Raw genomic sequence first — 23,286 nt, 5'->3', positions numbered from 1 at the left:
CTCTGCAAGTTTAAGAGCTGTCATTTTATTTGAAAGCTGGTATTGTCAGATTTTATCAGCTGGTTTTCATTGCTGGATTTAAAAGAGAAATATTTCATCCAGTACTCAGGTAAGCCTCAGACAGTCCCAAGAAATGCAGAAAGCTACTTGAATCCCAGGCCTTATTTAACTTCATGTGTATTACACAGAGATTTGAAAATTCATTGTGCTGGTCTCACTTGCCTTTTTAACAGAACAAGCCCACTGTGGAAGCAGTGCTGAGTCAGGACCCTCTTCTAGAGGGCAATCAACTAATACATTTGTATCTAAATGTGAACTCTCAAGCTGTGGATTGCCCTTGTCCCACTGAAAAAACAAACCATGACCGTTTCCAGTTTTCTGTTTCTGTTTACTGTTTTCTCAGTATAATTTAGCAAGCACAGATTCAGTTATACCAACAAAATTTGTGTATTTTGCTTTTAAAAATGACAATTATATTAACATGAGGACATCTGTCAACATGATGCCTTGAATAACCAGACTTGTGATCCATGTTTCCACTTCCTGCTCTGACATAGGCCATCCTGATAGACCTTCAGTTTACCTAGTGAGACTCAGCCAAAGGGATTCTGGAATCCACAGAAACAGTTTAAGCAATTTTTCATTGTTGTGAACCATGAGCACATGTACATGACTCAGACATCAGGGACTGGAGTTCTCAATTTTGAGAGGAAAAAATAACTAACTTTTTTTTTTTTTTTTTTTTTTTGTGGTAACAATAGTAGAAATTTAGTTAAAATACCATGTTATCTAACCAAGGCTAGGCTGGATGGGGCCCTGAGAACCTGGTCTAGGTGAGGCTGGGAGGAGCCCTGGGAAGGAACAGGCTGGAAGCAGCCCTGCCCAGAAGGACTTGGGGGTGCTGGTGAGTAAGAGGCTGGACATGTCCCAGCCCTGAAACCCCCTGTCTGGGCTGATCCCACAGCCTGGGCAGCAGGAGAGGGGGGGAATTCTGCCCAGGTGAGACCCCACCTGCAGAGCTGCCTCCAGCTCCAGGGTCCCAGCACAGGGAGGACATGGAGCTGCTGGAGCGAGTCCAGAGGAGGCACCACGGTGATCAGAGAGCTGGAGCAGCTCTGCTGGGAGGAAAGGCTGGGAGAGTTGGGATTTTTCATCCTGGAGAGGAGAAGGCTTCCACAGGCTGACTGAATTGTGGCCTTCCAGTACCTGAAGGAGCTGACAAGAAAGGTGGACAGAGACTATTTACAAGGGCCTGGAGTGGCAGCACAAGTGGAATGGCTTCAAACTGACAGTGGTTTGGATATTAGCAAAAAATTCTTCCCTGTGAGAGTGGTGAGGCCCTGGCACAGGTTGCCCAGAGAAGCTGTGGCTGCCCCGTCCCTGAAGTGTCCAAGACCAGGTTGGAGCAACCTCGCCTAGCGCAAGGTGTCCCTGCCCGCGGCAGCGGAGTGAAACGAGACGATCTGCAAGGTTCCAATTATCCTACTCAAACCCACTCTATCATTCCATGACAAACCCACCCACACGCCGCCCCAGGCCCTGCCCAGCTCTCCCTCTCGCTCCGCCTTCCCGGGGGTGGTATTTAGGTGGGACCCCCCCGCCCCGCGGAGCCTCCGCCATTTCCTGCCCCTCCTCACTCCCCCCCCCCCGCCCTCCCAGTTGCTCCGCACCGCGCACGCGCCCGCTCACGCGCGGTGGCGCCGGGCGGCCCCTCGCGCGTGCGCGTCACAGCGCCCGGGCGGCGGGTCCGGGGGAGGCGCCGGGAGCCGCCCCGGGCGGGGGAGCGGAGCGGGCGGGGGGGACATGGGGCCGTGAGAGCGCGGCCCGGGGGCAGCGGCGGAGCGGAGCGGCGGCACCATGGACGGGCAGGCGGCTCCGGGCGCGGGCGGCGGTGGCGGCGAGGAGCCGCTGGGCTCCGGCAGGATGAACCCGAAGCGGGGCGGGCGCGCCGCGGAAGAGGAGAGCCGGAACAAGCCCAAGCTGGTGAGCGCGGCCGGGAGACCGGCGGGGAACGGCCCGGGCGCGGGGAGGAGGAGGAGGCTCGGACACCGCTCGGTGCCGCCGCGGTGCTTCCCCGTGGGGAATGCGGGGCGCGCGGAGGGATGGAGGTGCCCGCTCTGACCGAAACCCCGCCGATGTTCCGCGGGCGTTCGGGGGGGCTCTTTGTGGAGGCAGGTGACAGCCCCCGGGAGGGGCGGCGGCTGGAGCCGGGAATTCCCGTGTTCCCGGCGATGGCGGAGACGGGCGACAGCCCTGCGCTGCCCGGCGTAACCTCTGCTCTGCCCCAGTGAAAGATCACAGGGTGGGGTTGGCTCTGTGTGAACAATCCAGAACGCTTCTGATCGGGATGCCAACCACGTGCTTCCCAGTGGAACTTATCGGCTAACGCGAGCGTAATGTAAGGATTCGTGTGTTTCCCAGCCTATTTTTGGGAAGATCTTACGCAGGTTGGAGCACAAACCCTCTTTAGGACTGTAGAGTTTGTGGGTTATGCCTATGCTTTTTAATTTTTAAGAAGATATTTTTACCTACAGACACAATAAGTTTAAGCACAGGTAGATTTCAAAGCCAACAGCAGTGGATTATATCACGCTTTATAAATTCCCCAGCAGCAAAGATAGTTAATGTGAAAGTGTTACCTTCGATTGTTTACTTCTGTTACTTCTTCTAACACCGAACCAGCCCATTTTAGCTCAGTTCTCTATTACGTTTCCAATTGCAACAGTGTAGCAGACACTTAAAACTTTGCTTCCCCTTTGTCCTGACTAGAGTACTAGTTACAAACTTTATTTAATCTGTTGCAAGCGTTTTTACAGCTACTGGTAAAACTTAAGTATCAAAGTGCTCTCATCTTGTGTTCCTTCCGTCGAGTGTAGAGCTTTGCGCTGATCAGCCTGGCAACTGCGGTGTGGGATATTTTTTGCCGCTGAAAACGAAGTTAGAAACTGTGTGGGAAAGTTGTTAAATTTGTAACGAATGAGGCATAGAAAAGTTACTGAAAGTTACAATCGTTTCAGAGGAACTCCAATTGAAGTGGGCTTCGATTGAAAGTGACAATAAATATTTTGGCATAAGATACCTTAATGTGGTGTCTTGTTTTGTTCCACGGTGTTATTGGAAACAAACTCGTGTTTCCTTGCATAGGGTAAACGTAAGTCAATTTCATATAAACATTCATTTTTGTTTCTATTCATATAAACAAACCTTTACTAGTTCCTGGCTAGAGCAGCTAAGAAGGCTTCTTGAAGGTTCCTGCAGGGAACTGATTTAAAAATCGCACAGGAAAGTGTTTCTTTTGGAAGCTGTGGACATGAATTTGAATTTTGCTGTAGCAGAAGAGAACACTCTGTTCTGAAAAAATTATATGATTTGAAAAATCGAGGTAAAATGAGCTCAAAATTGGACTGAACAGGGCAAGTATTTCCATTGCATGCTCTGTTCAGTTATTCTAGAGTCATTATAGTAGACTTTTATTATTACACTTAGGGGAAAAAGGAACATTATGTTAATATTTGACTTCATTCGCAGTATATGATTTTGTTTCTTGAGGGGGTAGATTATTGCAGTCCAGCAGCCCATGGATCAGAGCAGTGATATGTTGCTTAAATCAGATCATTCTGAAAGATAGTTTAGCCCTGAGATAAGTGACTGGCCTCTGATGAGATAAATGAGTGAGTGGGTTGAATGGGAAAGTAGATTTTTGTCACTCTGGACAAGATGTGCACAAATGGGGCATGAAGCTGATGTGAAGAGTCATTCACTCCTGAGGAAGGGAAGGGGTGGGATGGAGCGTGTTTTAAATGGAGCAGGTGTGAGTGGACAGCCAGATATAGCAATTATTGCCATGGGTTTGCAAGGGAAGAATAGGACTGTAGTCAGGGAAAGGCTTCATAGACTATATAGGAGAATAATCTTACCATATTTTGCTGGCTTTAATTTTGGATGAGGAATTGGTTCTACTGAGGCTGGTGATAACTTCAAGTACTCAGAGAGCAGCCTTACTGGTACCTCATCTCTGTTCTCTTCACTGAGCAAATAAGAAGGTGTATTTGGGACTTTTGGTAGAGAAGCCACACTGTGCAAGTGCTGAGTGTTATTGGCTTCATATACAAAGTTCTCAGAGGTGGGTGTGGACATTTTCTTGGTTCATCTTCGTAACTTACAATTCATCAAGTTTCAGTAGAGTTATAGAGATGAATCAACCTGCACTCTGTCATGTGTTGTGTGTAATTCAAGGAGCTCCAAGTGTGCTGACAGGAGCAGGTCTCCTTCCCAGAACTTATTTCACACATCCAGGGGAGTGCTGAACAGGGGCTTGGTGGGAGAGGGTGTGCAGCTACATATAGCTGTACATATACATATATTTTTGGTTCCTGGCATAGGAGCTGAAATTAGGTAAAGCATTGGGAAGAAGTCTAGGGAAATGATTTTTACATGATAGACTAAAAATGGCTCTGGTTGACAGGGAGCTAGGAAGCTGAAGGCATTATGCTGAGGGAAGGGAAACTAAACTAGAAAGGTGGAAGTTTTTTGTGTTCCCCTGATCTTCATAAGAAACTAAGAGGTGGGCAGTGGTGCTTGGCCTGCAAAAATGTAGTGATTTGTTTGGTTGGGTGTTTTTAAGGACTGAAGCCTGATCGATGGCATTTATTCCTGATTGACAGGAAGTAAGGCTGGGCTATCAAGAGAAGATCATAGAATCCTAGAATCAGCTGGGTTGGAAGGGACCTCTGAGATCATCAAGTCCAACCCTTGATCCACTACCACCGTGGTTACTAGACCATGGCACTAAGTGCCACATCCAGTCTCATCTTAAAAACCTCCAGGGATGGAGAATCCACCACTTCCCTGGGCAGCCCATTCCAATGCCTGATTGCCCTCTCTGTAAAGAATTTCTTCCTAATATCTAACCTAAACCTCCCCTGGCACAGCTTAAGACCATGCCCTCTTGTCTTACTGATAATTGCCTGGGAGAAGAGAACAACCTCCACCTGGCTACAATCTCCTTTCAGGGAGTTGTAGAGAGTGATGAGGTCTCCCCTGAGCCTCCTCTTCTCCAGGCTGAAAAACTTCAGCTCCGTCAACCTCTCCTCACAGGACTTGTGTTCAAGTCCCTTCATCATCCTCATTCCTCTTCTCTGGACCTGATTCAGCCCCTCAATGTCCTTCCTGAACTGAGGGCCCCAGAACTGGACACAGCACTCGAGGTGTGGCCTCACCAGCACTGAGTACAGGGGAAGATCTGTGCTAGAGAAGAAAATAATAATTTCACGTATTTCTCTGTAAGATAATTGATGGTTATACACATATGCAAGTAATTAAAGATGAGCTAAATCAGAACTACTAATTCAGTTATTTGCTGCTTTATGTCGGGAGGGACACTGAGGTTTCATACAATTTGTTGAACTTGTACAGGTATTCAGGTTTCATAAAATTTGTGACAGAACTGCACCATGAGAATTTAGTTCCAGTTTTTATCCTAGCAGTGTGTAAACTGGAGTATTTTAACCAAAGTTTAATCTCTGTCTAATGTTGTGGGGTTTTTGTTTTTTTCCCTCATTTTTAGCTGGCTCAAGGTCTGGAGGTGGGAATGAGAGCCTGGGTTATTTTGTCATTATCTTTGTTTACAATGAAATGGGCAGAAAATATGTAAATTGTTTTGGCAAACAGTCATCTGGTCTCGTGCCAGCCCTGGGAATAGGCTGGCATGAGGTGGCAGTGAGCAGTTACATGGGTTTGGCAATATGCTTGTTTTGCTTGTTTAAAAGTATGCTTGTTCTGTGAGGGGAAACAGACTAAATTAAGGTTGTCAGGGAGATTGCTGGGATTCCTGTGTTTGTTAATGCTTAACTTAGATGTTGTTTGCTTGCCTCAGTGTTTCACTGTCAGGTGTTTCACTAATTCTGTTGGGGACCTGGGAAACGGGAAGTGTTTGAAAGCATCAGTTCTGATGTGACGTAGCTGCCATAGCTCACCAAGACCAAGGGCTTGGCAAGTTGATTGTTTTTTTGGTTGAGGAGTTGAAGTCAGAGTTTTCCAGAAGTTCCTGGGAGAATGGGAGACAGAGACGATAAAAAGGAGCAGGAGAGGTCACTGGAGAGGAAACCAAGTATAAGGGGGAAAAAATAATTTGAAGGATGGTTATGTATTTGTTGGCCAGAGATGTTGGAATTGCTGTTCTTGGAGGTTTGCAAGTCCTGAAAGTCTTTAGCAGGCTGGTTTGAATTCAGTGTTGACCCTGTGTTTTAGGCAGGACTTTGGCCTATGCTGAGAAAAGAATGAGATCCTTTCAAACATCTGTGATTCTCTGAGTCAGCACTTGAACAGAGGTGTTATAACAGGATTTGTGGTGCTTCAGGAGCATTAGAACACTGTCTAACTAGAAATTACATGGCCAATGGTTTTTGGTGGTGTATTTTAATTAAAGTTAATAATATATTGTGTCAGTTTATTATCAGCAGAAGTACATGTAGTACCAAGTGCCATGCTAAAGCTCCATTACCCCCAAGTTCCCTTCAGGTCTATGTGGTATCTGTTCAGTGATAGATACTCCACTTAGCTACAACTTAAATATCTGAAGGGAGCTCTCTTTATGAGATATTGTGATCCTGTCTTTAAAAGTAGATTAGGAGAAAGATGTTGTGTAACATGAAAAACAAATTGTTAGGGGGAAAAAAGAGCTTGTTTAATTGCAGAGCAAGTGGATTTGGTGATTCACCCAACAAGGAGCAACTCATATTTTGTTTTAAAAGCAAAACTTGTTTGTGCTTAATACTGAAGTCTTTTAAACCCTGTGAGCTTTGAGATTAATCAAAAGCTATGAAGATTCTGACTAATGTGCCATAACCTGGTGTCAAAAACTGTAATAAAAGCTTTTATGAATTAGCTTCTAAACAGAATTTAGCTTGAGAAGAGATTTTCTATCTGTGTTGCTCCACCCATATGAGTGCAGGAGTTAAGGAGTGATTTGTGTGTATCAGTCCCTGTCAGACTGGGTGCTGCAGGTCCTGCAAAGAAAGCTGTGTGCTTTTTACACATGACTCAGATATCTTCACACTGCATATATGACCTATGAGTCAGGTTGAGCAGAGATTTTTGGCAAACAAGTCACATGTATAATGTTTGAGGTCACAGTGTCTCTGAGTGAAATCAGTACATGCCTGCAGAGGATTCTTGCTTCAAGTGTATGTTTGAAGAAAAAGTGCACTGAAATGCTTGTGTTTGAGAAGACTCTTGGTCTCATTATATCAAAGTCAAGATATCTCAGCAAATGAAGTTAGTTAAGGTGCAAACATTACTGAAAAATAAATTAGTGTCTTGGGAAACTCTTGCTGAGAAGTGTTCTGACATGGTAGAGTAGGGCATGCTTGGTGCTGATATTTAGGTGAATGCTTTAGATTTTAATGAGAATTGATATTGACACTGTTTAAATAAGGTGATAGAGACAGTGATAAGCCTATCTGCCTGTGGTAATTAAACTTCCTGAACTACTACTTGTAAAACAAAACTGTAGAGCTCTTCTGTACAATACAGGAAGCTTTGCAAACAAAGCAGATCCCACCTAGGCTGAGAGGCAATTGTGAGAACTGACAGTGTGCATATCAAATGGAAGTGATGATTTCTGAGATATTTAAGCAGTGTGGTGCTGAATATCCAAGTTTTGGAGGATGAACTTTTGTTTTTGTATCACAAAATAGCCTGTAAAGCTTGCCTATGGCACTGGGATTCCTGATGACACGGTAGAAGGAAAAGCAAGGTTTAAAAACTTTGTGTGGGTTACAAGACTTCATATTTCCTGCATCAGTTGCAGTTCTTTGAGGTAATCAATAATGGCTAATAACTTCCCTCTAATTCTTTTCATCCCTGTCCAAATTTAGGGTAGAACAAGCGGTGGTGGTTGCTGCTGAAGCAACTGGCAATTTCAGTTGGTTATTCATCAGTTTACTTGTTCAACCTTAAAACCACAAGAAGTTAGAAAATTACTAAAATGAATGTTTTTACAGAGTTCCTTACAACAATTCCTTTCAATTCAGGTTTTGGAGTTTTTTTAATAATTTAGTAACTTTGTTTTGGAGGAAATAATTTTTTTGTTGGAAAGGGCTATGTTGGTAGAGCAGATAATTTTTGGAGATTAACAGTTGAAAGACTTTCTTTAGTATTTGTGTAACAGTTGATAAAGTTCCAGGTAGACAAAGCTGACTTGTCTTAAACTTGTGTATTATTTTTGTATCAAACCAATCTTTTACTTCAGGTCTTGTGAATCAAGTGACTTTTTTGCTACAGTATTAGTGGAGTGAGCACCTCAAGGATTCCCACTTTCAAGTGGAATTTCCTAACAAGTAGATAAATGAAATGTTTCATGACAAAAGTAGTACTAACACAATCTGAAAGGCACATATATTACACTTGTTAACTGTTAATTAATTGTATGGGAGAAAGGGGTGACAGTTAAAGAATTGGCTTTTTTGATGGAGCAATGTGGGTTTAAGGACTCTCCATACCCTCCTTGGTGCTCCACTGACAAAAGTTTTGTGTAGCAGTGGGACAGACACGATCATGAAAATGAACGAGTCAAAACCACTACTATTTGCTCTTCCTCGGTTACTTGCTAGAACTAATAAGACCAGAGTTGTGGCACATTAAAAATCCTCCTTTTGTATTGATTTGTCTAAAGTTCATCCACCACTACTATGAAATTATGTCTACTTTTCAGCCTTCTTCTCATGACAGCTGTTTAGCTGGACATGGTGTGAAAGGATCTGCTGTGGCAATTAAATGATATTGTAACATACATAGTGATACAAATCATGGACTCATCTGATTTATAGAAACTGAGAAATCCCTTGGAAGTTCAATTCTGGAACAGGTCACACATAGGAATTTTATGGTTTGATACAGCTCCTGAAGGTCTTCAGTCCAGCTGGGTGTGGTAATATTTGGCCTTAAGGTGTACTGCATTCTGTAATGTCACCACACCTTCTCTGTTATATAAGACAAAAATATTCTCAACAGTTTCTAATAGATATGGTTAAACAGAAAACAGTCTCCTGGGGAGAGTTGTGAGAAGAGGAATTTCAAGGTGATGCATGTGGCAGGTAGCATTTTTGTGAGGTTCCCTTCTTGGCCCTTTAAGTGATCCTCAGAGTAAAGCATTGGAGACAAGATGGTATTGGAGAAAGTATTAGGTGTGGTGAATGTGTGGTGCATGTTTGCTGACTGCCAGTGTTCTTTGCATGGTGTTACTGAAAATATTTTCAGTTTCTGCTTTATAACAGTTAAGTGCATTTAAACTTGTTTTGAACATATAAAAGACACTGATTAAAAAGATGTAATTGGAAAGAATCCTGCCTTCTATTCTTCAGTGATTTATGTATGTGGACAGATAGATAGATATTATCACACATACTCTTACTTCTCTGCTGCTTATAGTGGAGATATTAAGTTTTCCTTTTATAGCAAGACCCCATTAAAATATTTAGTTTGTCCTTTTATGTGAGAATAAATACAGGAGGACTTGCTTGAGGAATGTGAAACTTTGAGCACTACCTTGTAGTTTAGGACAAATTTCTAAATAAAGCAGTTTCAGTCAGCTGGGAATAGTGCTGTAGAATCCCAACACCTGGAGCTGTGGGACTGCAGCTCTGCAGGCAGTAAAGCTGCAGCAGTAGTTTTAGGTTTGTAGGCCCAGGGAACTGCAGCACTGCTTGGTGCAGGTTGGCTTGGAGGTGCCCAGGCCTGTTCTCTCCTCTTTCTTAGCTCAGGGATTAGCGAGTCAAACATTAAAAACTTTGTCCTGGATGGAATCACATCAACAAAACTGCACCCAACTGTGTGTTTAGGCATGAAGAGAGGAAGTAACCAGAGACCTTCAATGTTCTTGCAGACACCTCTTTGTTGCAACTGGTTGGTTGCACGTTCACCAGTGACTCTGTATCAGTTCGTGTGGGTCTCAGGGATGGTTGAACAAGATAAAATAAGTACTTTGGTCAGGAAAAATGTTAGTTCTGCAGTTCATTATTATTTCTTACTATGGTAAGAGCAAATGATGGTTGTTGTAATGACCTTTAAGATACCTGTGGGCTTATGTTTTTTAATGAGTGTGGCTTTGTGAGGAAGAAACGTGAAGCCAACATGAGATTCATTATAGACTCCTAATAACAGAATAACAGAAGTAGGTAGTTCTTATACAGTATAGATCCTACTTTCCCATCTGCATTTTGGTTCTTCTTGTTCCTTCTCTTGCTGTGAATTATTTTTATATCTATTAAATATAAGTAACTTCTGAAATACTTCAGTTTCATAATGGAATTGTGCAGGGTGTTTGCATTTGTAATTGTGTGAGTGCATGAGTAGATGAGAACTTGACAGTTATTAGTTGTTGAAGTGGTTACATGTTCCAGTTGCATTAGAACAGGAAAATATTTACATAAAGAAGAAAAAAGATGACAGCATACCAGGCTAAGCATGTACACAAATACCATATACATTTCGTTTATTGTACCAGCCACATTTAAAGGGTAAATTAAGAAGAAAATGCTTGAGTGCAAAACCTGAAATTCGGAGGGTAAACCTATGCTAGATGGCCCAATTCCAAAGCTGGCACATGAACATTAACTGAGATCCCTCAGTCTGTGCCTGTCCCTATTTGTAAGCTGCACAGTAGCATTGCTATCTGATTTTGTATACACTGAAATAAAAATTACATATAGTAATGAATTCACAGTAGTGAATTTTTATTTTCATTCTTCAACTTGCTGGAGACATTACCAAATTAGAAAGGTAAAGAGTACAGGAGAAGGCTTTGGTAAAATTTCTGCCTGTAAACCAGATAAGCAGTTTTCATATCTTACAAATATTCATTCACATTTTACTTCAGACAAAGGTTGGGTGGATAGGACGGGCTTCCTAAATCCATTAAGGTTAGTTTATAGTTTGAATCACAGAACACTAATTCCTGAATGACTTCTAAGATAAGCAATAATCCCATCAGTTAACATTTGATATTTCAAAACAATTGTTTTGGGAATTTATGGGAAAACCTTTATAAAATTCATGTGTGTGTTCTGCTGTAATCAAAGCACATATGACACTTAAGATAAACCATTTTTTTTTCTTATCTCCTTTAGCAGAATATAAGAGATTCTCCATAACCTATTACAAGATTCTGTAATCGTCCCGAATTCATCTTACTTCTTAACAGGGAATCTCACCTGTACTGAAGTCAAATGATACCATGGACTTCCTCAGTATTATGTACAATATAGTTCCTCTCTATTCACTTGCTGCTTCATTTCCTACTTCTCTGAAGGACAAATAATCTTTTCAGGAATCTGTTATAAACAGGAAAGAATAGGAAAGGAACAAAAAGCCTTTGTATGTAACACAGTAGCTATAAATTCAGTTTAACCCAGTATTCTTTGACTGTTGAGTTACATTATGGTCCATGCCTGTGGAAATTATTTAATCTTTAGTTTCTCTTCTTCGAGAAGAAGCCAAAGTTTCCCACTATGATAGCTGCACTGCTCATTTTTCCAAGTTTTAGTTTCACATCTCTTATTATTAAGGGACAAAAAAGTGACTTTATCATCAACTTTTTGTAATGTAGGGATTAAATACTGCTCTGATAAAGTACTTGCTCTTTGCTTGTAAGTCTGTGTCTTGGAAGACAGACAATATTATTCTAAGAGGTTGTTGACATGATCCCTGTGACCATGTTCCAAGTCTGCTGGGTACAGACAAAATGAATAGTCTTCACAAGTAATTCCAGCTCCTTTGGCTCCCTGCATCCCTTCTGCTGCCAGTTTGTTTGTGTGCTGTGTTTTGGTTGGTTGGATTTTTGTGGGGGTTTTCTTACTACTTGCAAAACAACCCAAACAAAGCAAATACACGTTCTCACTTTCTCCAACTCTATCAGAAGTAAAATACTCTATTTTCGAGGAACTGCCCAGTGTCCAATGAAGCTCTGTGGCAACTTGCTGTGGGTGTCCTGCTTTATCTTCAGGTATATCAGGTCTCTCCCAACAGATATGTTCTGCCAGTTTTAACTTCTCAAATGGTAGCAGAGGAGAGTTCAAATGTGACACTTATTTCAGTGTTTACTGTACCCACAAGATCAAGAGGTGTTCTACAGAACTATCAGCATGTAGTTAAGAATCTTCCCAAAGCTATCTCCTCAAATAACAGCAGGAAAAGTGTACAGCAACTGAGCCTGTCCCTGGGCAGGGATATTAGGTTATACTTGCATTGTCATAGGGGAAGCAAGTAAAGCAGGAATAAAAACATATTGTGCACAAGTATTAAAGTGAAGAAATTCCTCAAAGCAGTTTGTGCTTCATTTTATCAGAATGATTTCAAACCATCTCTCTCACTCTCAAGTCAACTGGTCATTGCTTCTCTCGAAAGGAAAAAAAATTTAGGTTCCAATAAAAGATTAATCCCAGATTGAAAGCGTATAATTGTAGTTAAAAGGGTAAAAACTAAGATTGCACTTGAGTAAGAATGAAGGTGAATCTTATCACAGTAAAAAAAGTGTCTCTTGAGGAAGTGAGGTATAAAAGGAGGAGGCCTATTCTCACTACTCTTAATTGACCAAACTCAGGAGCTTTGGAACAGCTGTCTCTTAGTCTCAGCAACTCCACAATGTGTCTGAATGAAAAGATCAGCCACTTGCACTCAGGAGAGCCCAGAACAAGGGAGGCATGAACAGCAATTTGGTGCACATCAAGTATTGCCATCCAGCCAAACTGGCTTTGTGCTGCTGCTACAATGAAAGCAAAGAGCTCAAACCCACTGCTTGTATCTGAGCATAAAATTGAGATAAAGTCTTCACTTACTATGTTAAGAATTGTTTTGACATCGTTTTTCCAGTTTAACTGTTCCAGAATGTTTCAAATGTACTTCTCAATAGTATTATACAAAAAAAAAAAATGCTCAGAAGTTAAACAATTGGATTTTTGAAAAATAAGCAGCAGAGGTATAGGGCTGAATGTGGCACTGACAAGCACACTTGGCTAAAGAGCACCGGGCATGGAGGGAACAGTCAGCGTCCAACACTTCCACTGACTGCCCTGGGAGCTGCTCAGACTTCATTTTTAATTAAGTCCCAAAAGTTGATCCAATGACTGTTCAACTGACTAGCAAGTGGTCTCAGTCTATTTTCCTAGGAAAACCACTTTCTAATTTTCTTCCAAACCCACTGATTTGCTTGCTTTAGGTGCAGGAAACAGAATATGCTGACACTGCCAAGCAGTCCTGCCCAGTGCCAGTGCAGTAGCAGCCACTTGGACAGATGGCTCCTTCTCTGATAAAGTATATCTGACACTTTTTAAAGGCACCAAATATATGCACAGAAAGCTACAAAGGATTTTTGAAATTATTCCAATGCACTCCTAATCTAGCATTTTACTAAAGGAAGCTTAGGAGGTGCAGCTTTTGAAATAAGCTTTCTTATCAAATGAAGCATAAAACGTAATTGGCACTCAACTATCTGAATCCTATGGGTTTTTTTTAAATACAGTGTTCTTCAAGAAAGACCATTAAGGGCTCCATTACTAAGATTATGAGGTTTAAGAGTGAAATTATTTAAGCTCAAAGTAAATGCAATGCTAGTCTGCAGATGACCCAAAATGTGTATGCCAACAGTGTATATGCTTAACCTGATGTTTCAAGTACATGAGGAAGTGTAGTTGCTGTCCTTATTTCCCCATTTACACTGACAGCTGGTGCAGTCCCATATGCTGTCTTCCTACTGTCAAATATAATTTTCTTTTTCTTGTGTCTTTATGCAAATCCTTACCTGTTCTAGTGCAGCTGAGACAGAGCCTGTAACACGTGAGGTCTCCGTGGAGGTACATGTTGTTCTTATGGAGAAACTGTATCCATTTTTATTGCTACACTTATTTTATAGAGATTTGCTAGAATGTTTAAAGTGGAAGTTTCTTAATAAGACTCGTTTAGGCTGCTGTGGAGTTTTGTACTTACTTATTTTTGTGAGTTGTGGTTGGTGGGGTTGTTTTGATTTTGGTTTTTTTTGAAGGGAGGGTGCAGAGTCTTGTTTGTTTTGGTTTATTTTGAAGATAGGTCCTGTAAAACCTTGTGTTGGTTAATGCCTATGCAATGCCACACACACTTCTGAGTTAAGTACTAAAATCCACAGGTAGAATTTCTCAATGGAAACGGCAGCATCAAACTAAAAGGGGTTTAAATCTTTCTTCAAAGGGCAAGGTTTGCCATGGCTCTTAAGCTTGTAAAGAACTCGATTAGTTAAATGTCTCAGATCATTAAACCTGCACATTGAGATTAATAAGCTGGTAGGCACATCATCAAAGCAGTATTGCAGACTGTTTGTTGTGAAATTTATGAATGGAGTTGTGACTTGTCTCTTTCAAAAGTCAAATTTGTAAAAGTTTTAACTAACAAACCGTTGCTGGATACTTTTAAGTGAGGTATTTAAAAGCTGTAGAGTGTCCTGAAGAGAGACAGTGCATTTGTTTATAATGAAAAGCGTGCTGTACTGTCACAAGACATTGTTTCAAGATGCTCAAAGAAAAACCTGTCTTGCAGGATCACTAGATATCAAAATAGGAACCAGTTCCTGACTGTACCCAGTACTGTATGAAGGACTCACCAGTTCTGTAGCACAACTGTTATAAATACAAAACCTGCTGATTCTGGGCTGCGTTACTGGTAACTTCTCTGATCTGCTTGGGACAGAGACTTGATGGAAAATGTTTGGACTCCAGCAGTAGCTCTGGGAAATGCCAGAATGTACTTTATTTTCCTCTGCACTGGCTAATGTGAAACTGCTTCTTCTAATAGGCTTCTTGAAAATGTTTCTGCAGCTGTCTGACCTGATCTCACTGTCCTGGTGACATCCTTACCCTGTGTCTCATAACCAGCAATTCTGTTGGCTTAGACTGGCATGGATCTGCAGCTTTTGAAAGAAGCTTTTAATTTTACTCTGATTTTTAAAGCTTATCAATGAATACCAATAAATTATTTTCTGAAAGAAACTTTTCAAAATACTAATGGCCACCTGAGATACAAATAAACAAACAATGTTAGTTGATTTGTCTTCGTCAACTCCTTTGTATCTTCAGTTACAAATGTGATGAAATTAAGGCTAATTTTTTTTTACAGTGATTTTTATTTTTTTTTCCAACTTCTGAATTGATTTACTTTTTGGTAAAGGCTTCTTTGAAGTAATCTGGGAGGATACAGTTTTTTGAGCAGTCCCTTTGTTTTTGGAGTGTGACAGTGATCTGCCAGTCAGACAAAAATGAGGAAGCTGGTTCAGTTTCCCGCAACCTCCATTTTCAGACGAGACCAGATTGCTGCTTAGGGTCTCTCTGTCCCCCTTGCACTGAGACACGGTGTGGAGGTGGCCTTTTTCTCATTGACTGAAGATCAGACAATGGCGAGTGTCCAGTATGATTCCTGTTCCTCTGACATGTTCCCCCCTCCCTCCTGTTTGGGAGCAGTGCTGAGGCATCTCCAGCACTGCGATTAAAGAACTGGTGCCCTCTGCTGTTAATGATTTACCAGCCGGGCTGACCCTTGGGCTTTATTTAGTACGAGGAATTGTCTAACTTATTTTCAGAACATTTTCTGGATAGTCAGTCTCCTGGAGGGGAAAAAGTAGATGAACTGGTAAAAGCAGGCAGCTTCCTGGTTGGGAGGTGGCTGCCACCCTCCAGTTGAACAGCACTGACTCAGTGCTGCCAACATGAACAATTTTCCAGCTGCCTTTTGGCAGCCTGATGTAAGGGTTTCACATGCTCCTTGTACAACCCCAGGGAACATGTTCAGGTTTGAGATAAAACCTTAGTTTAAACATTTAAATAATACATATTTAAGGAGTTTGTGAAGCAAACAATATTTTTCCATATGGTGTCATATAGGCCAAATGCAAATGTACAGCAATAGTAACAGAACCATCAGTATTGCTTGCTTCAAGTATCTTTGAGACAGCGTATGGATTACGACAGTCATTTCAAGTTGTGTTTGTTTGTTTGTTTTTAAGGAATGCTGAATTGTCCTTGATGTGGGAAAAATACTACACTAAAACAAACATGTTGTGAATTATGTTTTTTACTAATTTTATTAGTAATGTCAGATACTCTCTCTCATGGATGAAGATCTTGAAAGGCCTAAATGAGTGTGTAGTTCTGGTTTTTGCACATCAACTTCTATGAGTCGGGTATCTTTTAGTAATTTCCTAGGTACTTTTTTAGATTTAATTACAAAATTGAATATGTTAACAGGCAGTTAAATTGTCTAATGGGAACATTATTCATTCTCTGAACTGCAGAACAGAGGTTGTAGGAGTGAATTATATTTTGTGACTCTAAGACCTAATTTCAAGTTGCAGACAACTTTTTGTACTTCAGATATTAAGCAGCTTTGGGTTTTGTCCCTTTAAACTCCCTTGGTTCAGGTACTCATGTGGGAAGTTATTCCCTTCCTGGTTTGTATGCAAATGTCTTTGCAGGCTGTTAAAAATCACTTGTCCTTGAGGGAAGCTTTACCATGGCTTTTGGAGGAGCTGAAGTCAAGCTAAATTTTAGAAAACAGTCATATCATCTCAGTTTAGGAAAAAAAAAAAAGAAAAAAAAAAGAGTTAAGAGAAGATCAAGTTTCTGTTTGCTACCTCTAGAAAATGAGCATTGCTTGGAGCAGGTGGAGCTGCTTCCTGAGCTTGGAGCCCCTGTTGCAGCACACCACAGTTTGCTTGGGCAGTGGGCACTGGAGTTAAAATTGCTGTTAAGTTTAGAAGTTATCCAGGTGATCATTGTTTCACTGTACATGTGGTGAACTGAAAGTTACTTCTGATTTTATTTTTGTGGTGGAAGTGAGTCTTTAGTGTAACAATTAAGAACATGGCAAAGTAATACTTAAATATAAGGGTAAGACCAATCCACACAAGTAAATTCACTTCATTTCAAAACTTGTGTCCAGCTCAAGTGATTTGGAAGGTTTTATTAATACATAAGTTTGAGAAAGATGTAAAGAAAAGCAGGCTTGCTGTGAGTTTTGAATTAAAAGTTGATGTAATCGTCTCAAGTCATTAAATTCTGTGGATGTGACATTATTGCTGCTGTAGCCTGAACTGAGCTTGCATGAGGAAATAGTGGTTTCTCTACCAAGAAATGTATGAACTATGAATATCTTTCTACTGCTTTCATGTGCATGATTTCCTGGCTGAGACCCACATTTTAAGATGAAAGAATTGTCTGGTGCAGTTACATTAGTATATGGTGTGATTTTTGTGTGCCTTACTGACATAATATGTCTGTACTAATGCAAGTAGCCAGATAAATAAACTAAAATCAGGAACAGTAAATAGAAAATTATATTAACGATTGATAAACTGGAAATACAGTGTTTGAAAGGGAGAAGCTCTGTCACTTAAATCTTCTAAGTAAAGAACTGAATAAATCAGCAGGAAATAGTTCTTTGGTATAGATGCTGAAGAAATTCCGGGGTTTGTGTTGATATTAAAGACAGAGATTATAGGCTGCTGTCTTAAATTGTGTGTATAATTATACATACAAATATTAATTTGATACCTCTTACCTGCAAATGCTTAATCATGGAGATTTTGCAAAACCTTTTCCTTTGGGCTGCTTCTTAACACAAGGAATTAGTGTCTTTAACAAGCTAGGAAAGGGTTGATTTCTTTTTGTCTTGTGTTGCTCTGCTGTCTTATAGATGGCTGAAAGAATAATGCTAGAGGACTACAAAATCCACGATATCTTAAACTTCTTTTTAGGGAGGTAAACTACTTTTGGTTTATGTTCTGAAATCAGACTGGAAGTGTAGTTTCTTTGTTAGTATAAGAGATCGTCAAAATAGTGTGAGAATCTGTAGGTACATAACTGCCTCAGCTTTACCTCCAGCTGCTTTCAGTTTCTCTCCTACCTGTTAAATGTGTTGCGTATCTTGAGTAGCTGCTGGCAGCAGTGTACCTTACACACCATAAGGATATCTGGGAAGAGTGCTTGAGGTGTCTGAAAAAATGGTGTGTGGTATCTTGTTTTAGTATTCCGTATTTTGCCCAGAGGAGTTTGAGTGACAAATGCAATATAAGTGTAGAGATGGGGTAGATTATCCTGTTCCAGGTTCAGGGAGAGATTGACAGTGCTTAAATGAGAAGGGGAAAAAAAATTCTGGTACAAGTAACTGCTAGAACAGGCAGTTTTAGAACTTCTTGCTTGCAGTTGTCTCTTTGTTGAAATCATGCTTAGGCTTTACTTCATTTTGCTCAGTAATCTCAATTAAAAAGAAAAGATCTATTTACCAGAGTATGGACATCTTAGTTTTGATTTCAAGACTATAAGCTCCATTCTAAGTCCAGGTAATGAAAATACAGGAGAGGCATAAGGAAGGGCATGGAGATGTGGCAGTTTGGAAGCTGAAGGTGTCAACATCTGGATGTACAGATGTCTGTACTGGGTCAGGCTGAGGTGGTTTGTTCACAGCAGCCCATATAGTGCTGTGTCCGAGATTTGTGATCAAAGCAGTGTTGATAGAACACCAGTGCTTCAGCTTTTGCTGAACATGCCTTTCCAGTGTCAAGGCTTACTGCTTCCCACCTGGGAACAGGGTGGGTGGTCTGGAGGTTGGGAGGGGGATACAGACAGCACAGCTCATCCACAGTGATGAAAGAGATATTCCAACCATATGACACCATGTTAAGAAATAAATCCAGGGCTGTGGAGTGGGGGGGAGGATGTTTTTCCAAATTAGCAGTTGCTCAGAAGCTGGGTAGGCATTGGTCTACTGGTGTTCCCTGATGGTTTTGCATAATTGGTTTCATTTTTTTTTTTTTTTTTTTTTTTTTTTTTGTATCTGAACCATTAAGTTTGTCTTGCTTTTTTACTTCTGATGGTCTACATAATCTTGCTGAGAGGGAATGAGCAAGTGGCTTTGTGGGGACTGACCTCTCAGCCAGGGTCAGTCCACCACACTGTCCCACGTACTTCTGAAAGCTTCTCCAATTCTGTCCCCCATAAGTTCTAGACCTTATTTCCTATTCATGACTTCATGTAAATTGAGCAAAGTTCATGAACTGAATGCTTCCTTGATAACCGTTATTGATATTGGTGTGCAATATAAGTAGTTTTGGCCATGAATAGAAATGTAATATCGGTGATTTTTGTCAGCAGGATTTTCCTGCTCTTAAGGGGAAAGTGAACGGGTAAAAGGGAGGGAGAGATGATAGTGAGTGGTTTGTGAATCACCAGTTCATCTACTAATGGACATTACTCAGTGTAGAAGTTGGCAGAAGGCTCCAGAAGCTTGGGCACAGGAAATTCTCGGCTCTGAGTCTCAAAAATGGTCCGAGCTGAGAATGTCACATAACTCTCTGCTGACGCAGTTTGAAGTCCAGGAGTCCATGTTTGTTTTGGAAAGCCTTCTAAGAGATCTTGCTGCATTTTTATGCAATACTGGGGGTACTAGAGCAATGCAGGTTTTAGATTCATGATTTAAGTAGTCAAAAGACAAGGTGCAATGGGATACAAGCTTGCTTTTTCATAGAAAATGCAGTATATTCCATGTTCATTTAGCTTTGTTAGAACACATAGTGAAATTTCAAATGCTCTTAAATGTTCAAATACATGAAATACAGACTTCTTTATTCTAAAACAGTAGGTAACGCTGTCTTTTTTTCTTTGATTTGTGTGTGTTGTTTTTTTTTTTTAATAGAATATTCAAATAAAAACTTTGGCAGATGATGTGGTAAGGTCTTTGTAGCATCTTAATTTGCAATGGTAACTCCACGCTGCATGCTACTTTACATCAAATGTTGTGGACAAAATAACATGTTCTTATAAGGATATTAAGCAATAGATTTCAGAAAATTGAGTGACTATTCCTAAAGATCTTAAGTTGTAATTTCTGTTGAAGAAGATTAATTGTGATTTCTATTTGAAGAAACTTCCTTGACCACATTCTAAATACTTCAGTAATACCATGGATGCGTTGAAACTGTTACTCAACAGTTCAAGTGTTATTTTTCTTGACCTTCTCTTTAACAGAAAAGGATTTGCAGTGGTTCTTCAAAGTTAGTTGCCACATGATTCAAATAAAACCATATTGGGTAATAAGTGTGTACTGAATTCCAAACAACAAGTTTGTATTCAGTAGCACTAACTTTATGGCACTGAATACTTTGAAACCTGTCACAAAGTGTTTTTGCAGAAAGTTGTATCGAAATTGATTTCATGAAAATTAAAAATTTGCATTATATATATAATAGTTAAGCCACGCTGGCTGTTTAGTTCCTGATATGCTACATGTCTGAAATGAGGAGATTGTACCTAGTAATCATGTAGAAGATTTATTTGTGGCTTCAAAGCAATCTCACTATTGCAATCTCATTAAACAAATTTGTTGTTAATAAGTTATATTTGAAACAGATCACAGTATGGTGTAATTGGATCTTAAATAGCTTTTTGTGACTGCTGAATGGACTTTTTAAAATAAGTGAACAGTTGCACTGCATTTAGTGTGTACTGGCTAAATTTGGATACTGCCTTTTCAGGCATTGTGTCCTATCCTTGGCCTTTTTACTGGGCTATGCCCTAATTTTACTTTCCAAAAACGTAATTTAAGCTATTCTAATAAGGTAAAAAAAAAAAGGATTACAGTAATATTTTTGCCTTGTTAAAGACATCAGCTATATCCTTGTAGGTATTGTGTTTCTGTCCACAAATGTAAGATTTCTAAGGAAGAAGAAAACCTACCTACCCCCATTCAGAAAACATAAAACCCCCCCAGAAAAGCTCAAAAGAAATTCAAAGGGAATGCAGCTTATCTAGGGATACTTTACTTCAAAGCTTTAAGGTAGTCTTCTAGAATCTCAAAAAATAAAAACAAAAAAAATGAACAACAAAAAACAAGAAAAAGAAACAAAACAGTGACAGAAAAAAAAAAATCCTTCTTCCCTGTACTCCACAGCACTTGTTCAAATTTCTCCACTCTGGACTCACTAATCTAAAATGAATCAAAATTTTTGCAATTGAAATATTCCATTAAGCTTTTCACACCTCACAGAGGTTGTATAAGTGTAGCAAATATAAATTTTGGTTTCTGTGTTTTCATGGAGGTGAAAACTGCCATGAATGATCCTGGTAACCCTACATAAGCTGCTATTAGATGAAAGCACATCTTCATAAGGCTGTTCAGTGCCTGAAACAAATATAGGAGTATTTGTTGATGCAAACAGTTAATTGAGAAAAATTGCTATAGGCATAACATTCTCGAAATGAGCATATATATATATATATATATATATACACACATATTTATATATATATACATATCATTATAGCAGTTATTAAGTCAAAAAAATTGGAATCTATTCAGAATAGAATTATTTTTTTAAAAAATAAAGTAATAAATGGCCTTATGAGGAAGGTGCCCTTATTGGTTGTTTCCAGTATTAACAAAGTAACTGAGTAAGCATGCTTAAAAAACAAAGCTGGGGGTTTGGTGTAAGGGCTAAAGCAAGTCAGTGGCAGACTGTATGACATGCTTTCACTAATGTCTGTTATGTGTATTTAACTATGGGTGGCTGCTTCTGTGTCAGTAATCCATTACCTGGCTTTTTAAAATTTTGCACTAATTTCAGGAGTCTGTACTGAAAAACGCTTCAAGGAATTGTGAACTATGCTTGGAGCATTAATTCCTCTACAAACTTTATTTTACTTTAGCAGGATTTTTTTATAAGCCTGATGAACTTGTGAGTACCTCCCTCCCAACGCTGGCTTTTTCAGTTGTCCTCCAAAGACTTATAGCTCTTCAGGTGAAGGAACGCTTGGACATTACCTTTGTGGTACCATATTTATTCACTATCAGGATAATTAGGGAAAAATGTGAGAAGATGAGTTGAAGATTTTGAAATGCTAAAACTTTAACCTAAATGGTATAGTTTTGAAGCTGTGAGAAATATTTATATTGCTTTTGCATGTGACCTGTCATGAGTTTACCTTATATGTTATTGTCTTTCTGTGAAAAGTAATCTCTGAATATTAAGAGTATTTTTACTTACAGTTCAGTTTGAGTTTTAACTCTGCTGCTTGAATTAACTAAAAATGTGTGTATTGGCTGCTTTCCTATATTTCGATTTCTGCTTATTTTTGAATGGATGTCTTTGCAGCGTGACAGGATTACAAGCTTCAGGAGATCTGCAGTGAAAAAAGAGAAGCCTCTTATTCAGCACCCTATTGACTCACAACCTTCCATTAGTGAGATCCCACATGCCCAGGCGCTTGTTGATGAGCGTTGCATGAACTTATCAGAAAAAGAAGTGATGGATCTCTTTGAAAAAATGATGGTAAGGTGATATTCCACATAGTTTTACAAGTTTTAATTTGATTCCAAGTTAGTATTTATTGTATAGCAGTTATTTTCAAATATTGTAATTTTGGGGAGTATCCCATGCCTTGTGAGGGTATGGGGTAATACAGGCCTAATAGACCAGTCTAAACTGGCACATAAACAACTGAGTAACTCAGAGAATGCCAGTATTAGAGATGTTTAAATGATCTACTTCTACAGGCAAAACAAAGGCAAAAAGCCTAAATTTAAAAAAATATAACTGTTGATTGCTTCGTTAAAACAACCCCTATAGATCTTAGTTGCAGTAGTTAGATACTGCTGTTGAAGGACTGTTTTTAATGAACTGAAGTTAATAAATACTGTTGGAAAATAGTATGTTCTATTAATAAAATATTAATGCCTAGAAACCTGAATTTTTGCATAGTCTTAAATATCCACTCTCATAGGATCATTTATTAAGGCTTCTGATTCTACTCACAAGGCAGCTTTTCTGTTCATAACACAGGAACTAACTGAAGTAGGTGTGTCCTGCCATGCACACTGGTATTGGTACGTGAAGTATCAAGAAATGAGGTTTTTTGAGTATTTTTAGAAATACGCTTCTCTGTATCATTCTTCAAAATTGTTGTGAACTTCCATGCAGTCAGGAACTGTCCTGTTCCACTGTGTGGTTCTGCTCTGGTCAATGAAGCTGTGAATCTCTTTTGAAGGATTGGATAAGTGTTAATTAACACTTCCTTGATTTACTTGTTAGGTAAAGGGATTAGTTTTTAACTTTTCCAGGTAATGTTAATTGAAGCAGACAATAGGTCTGTCTTTCAGAGACTCACAATTCTCTGACAAAGCTGTTCACTAGTAAGTTATTACAGTAGCATTTACTGGCTTTAGTTGTTAATCTGAAGTGACTTTGACTTTTAATGGCATGACTAGTAATGATTACAT

At 39.9% G+C, this 23,286-nt stretch overlaps 1 protein-coding gene across 6 annotated transcripts in view; it reads left to right on the top strand.

Moving 5' to 3' along the window:
• Positions 1 to 1,799: 1,799 nt before the first annotated feature.
• DIAPH2 (diaphanous related formin 2) overlaps positions 1,800 to 23,286 on the top strand; it is a 199,630-nt gene continuing 178,143 nt past the window's right edge. For 2 of the 6 annotated variants that reach the window (XM_051788472.1, XM_051788455.1), the window contains exons 1-3: positions 1,801 to 1,983; positions 19,708 to 19,740; positions 22,163 to 22,339. In XM_051788472.1, the coding sequence (XP_051644432.1) occupies positions 1,858 to 1,983; positions 19,708 to 19,740; positions 22,163 to 22,339 (336 nt within the window). In that variant the 5' untranslated portion in view covers positions 1,801 to 1,857. Of the gene's footprint in view, positions 1,984 to 19,707; positions 19,741 to 22,162; positions 22,340 to 23,286 lie in introns of all 6 variants that reach the window. The other 4 variants (XM_051788466.1, XM_051788447.1, XM_051788484.1 and 1 more) reach the window with 3 other exon arrangements.

The sequence above is a fragment of the Manacus candei genome, unplaced genomic scaffold, assembly GCF_025592945.1.
Source record: "Manacus candei isolate 608988 ecotype Guabito, Panama unplaced genomic scaffold, ASM2559294v1 h1tg000003l, whole genome shotgun sequence".
NCBI lineage: Eukaryota > Metazoa > Chordata > Aves > Passeriformes > Pipridae > Manacus > Manacus candei.
This window is presented reverse-complemented; position numbering and strand designations above follow the sequence as displayed.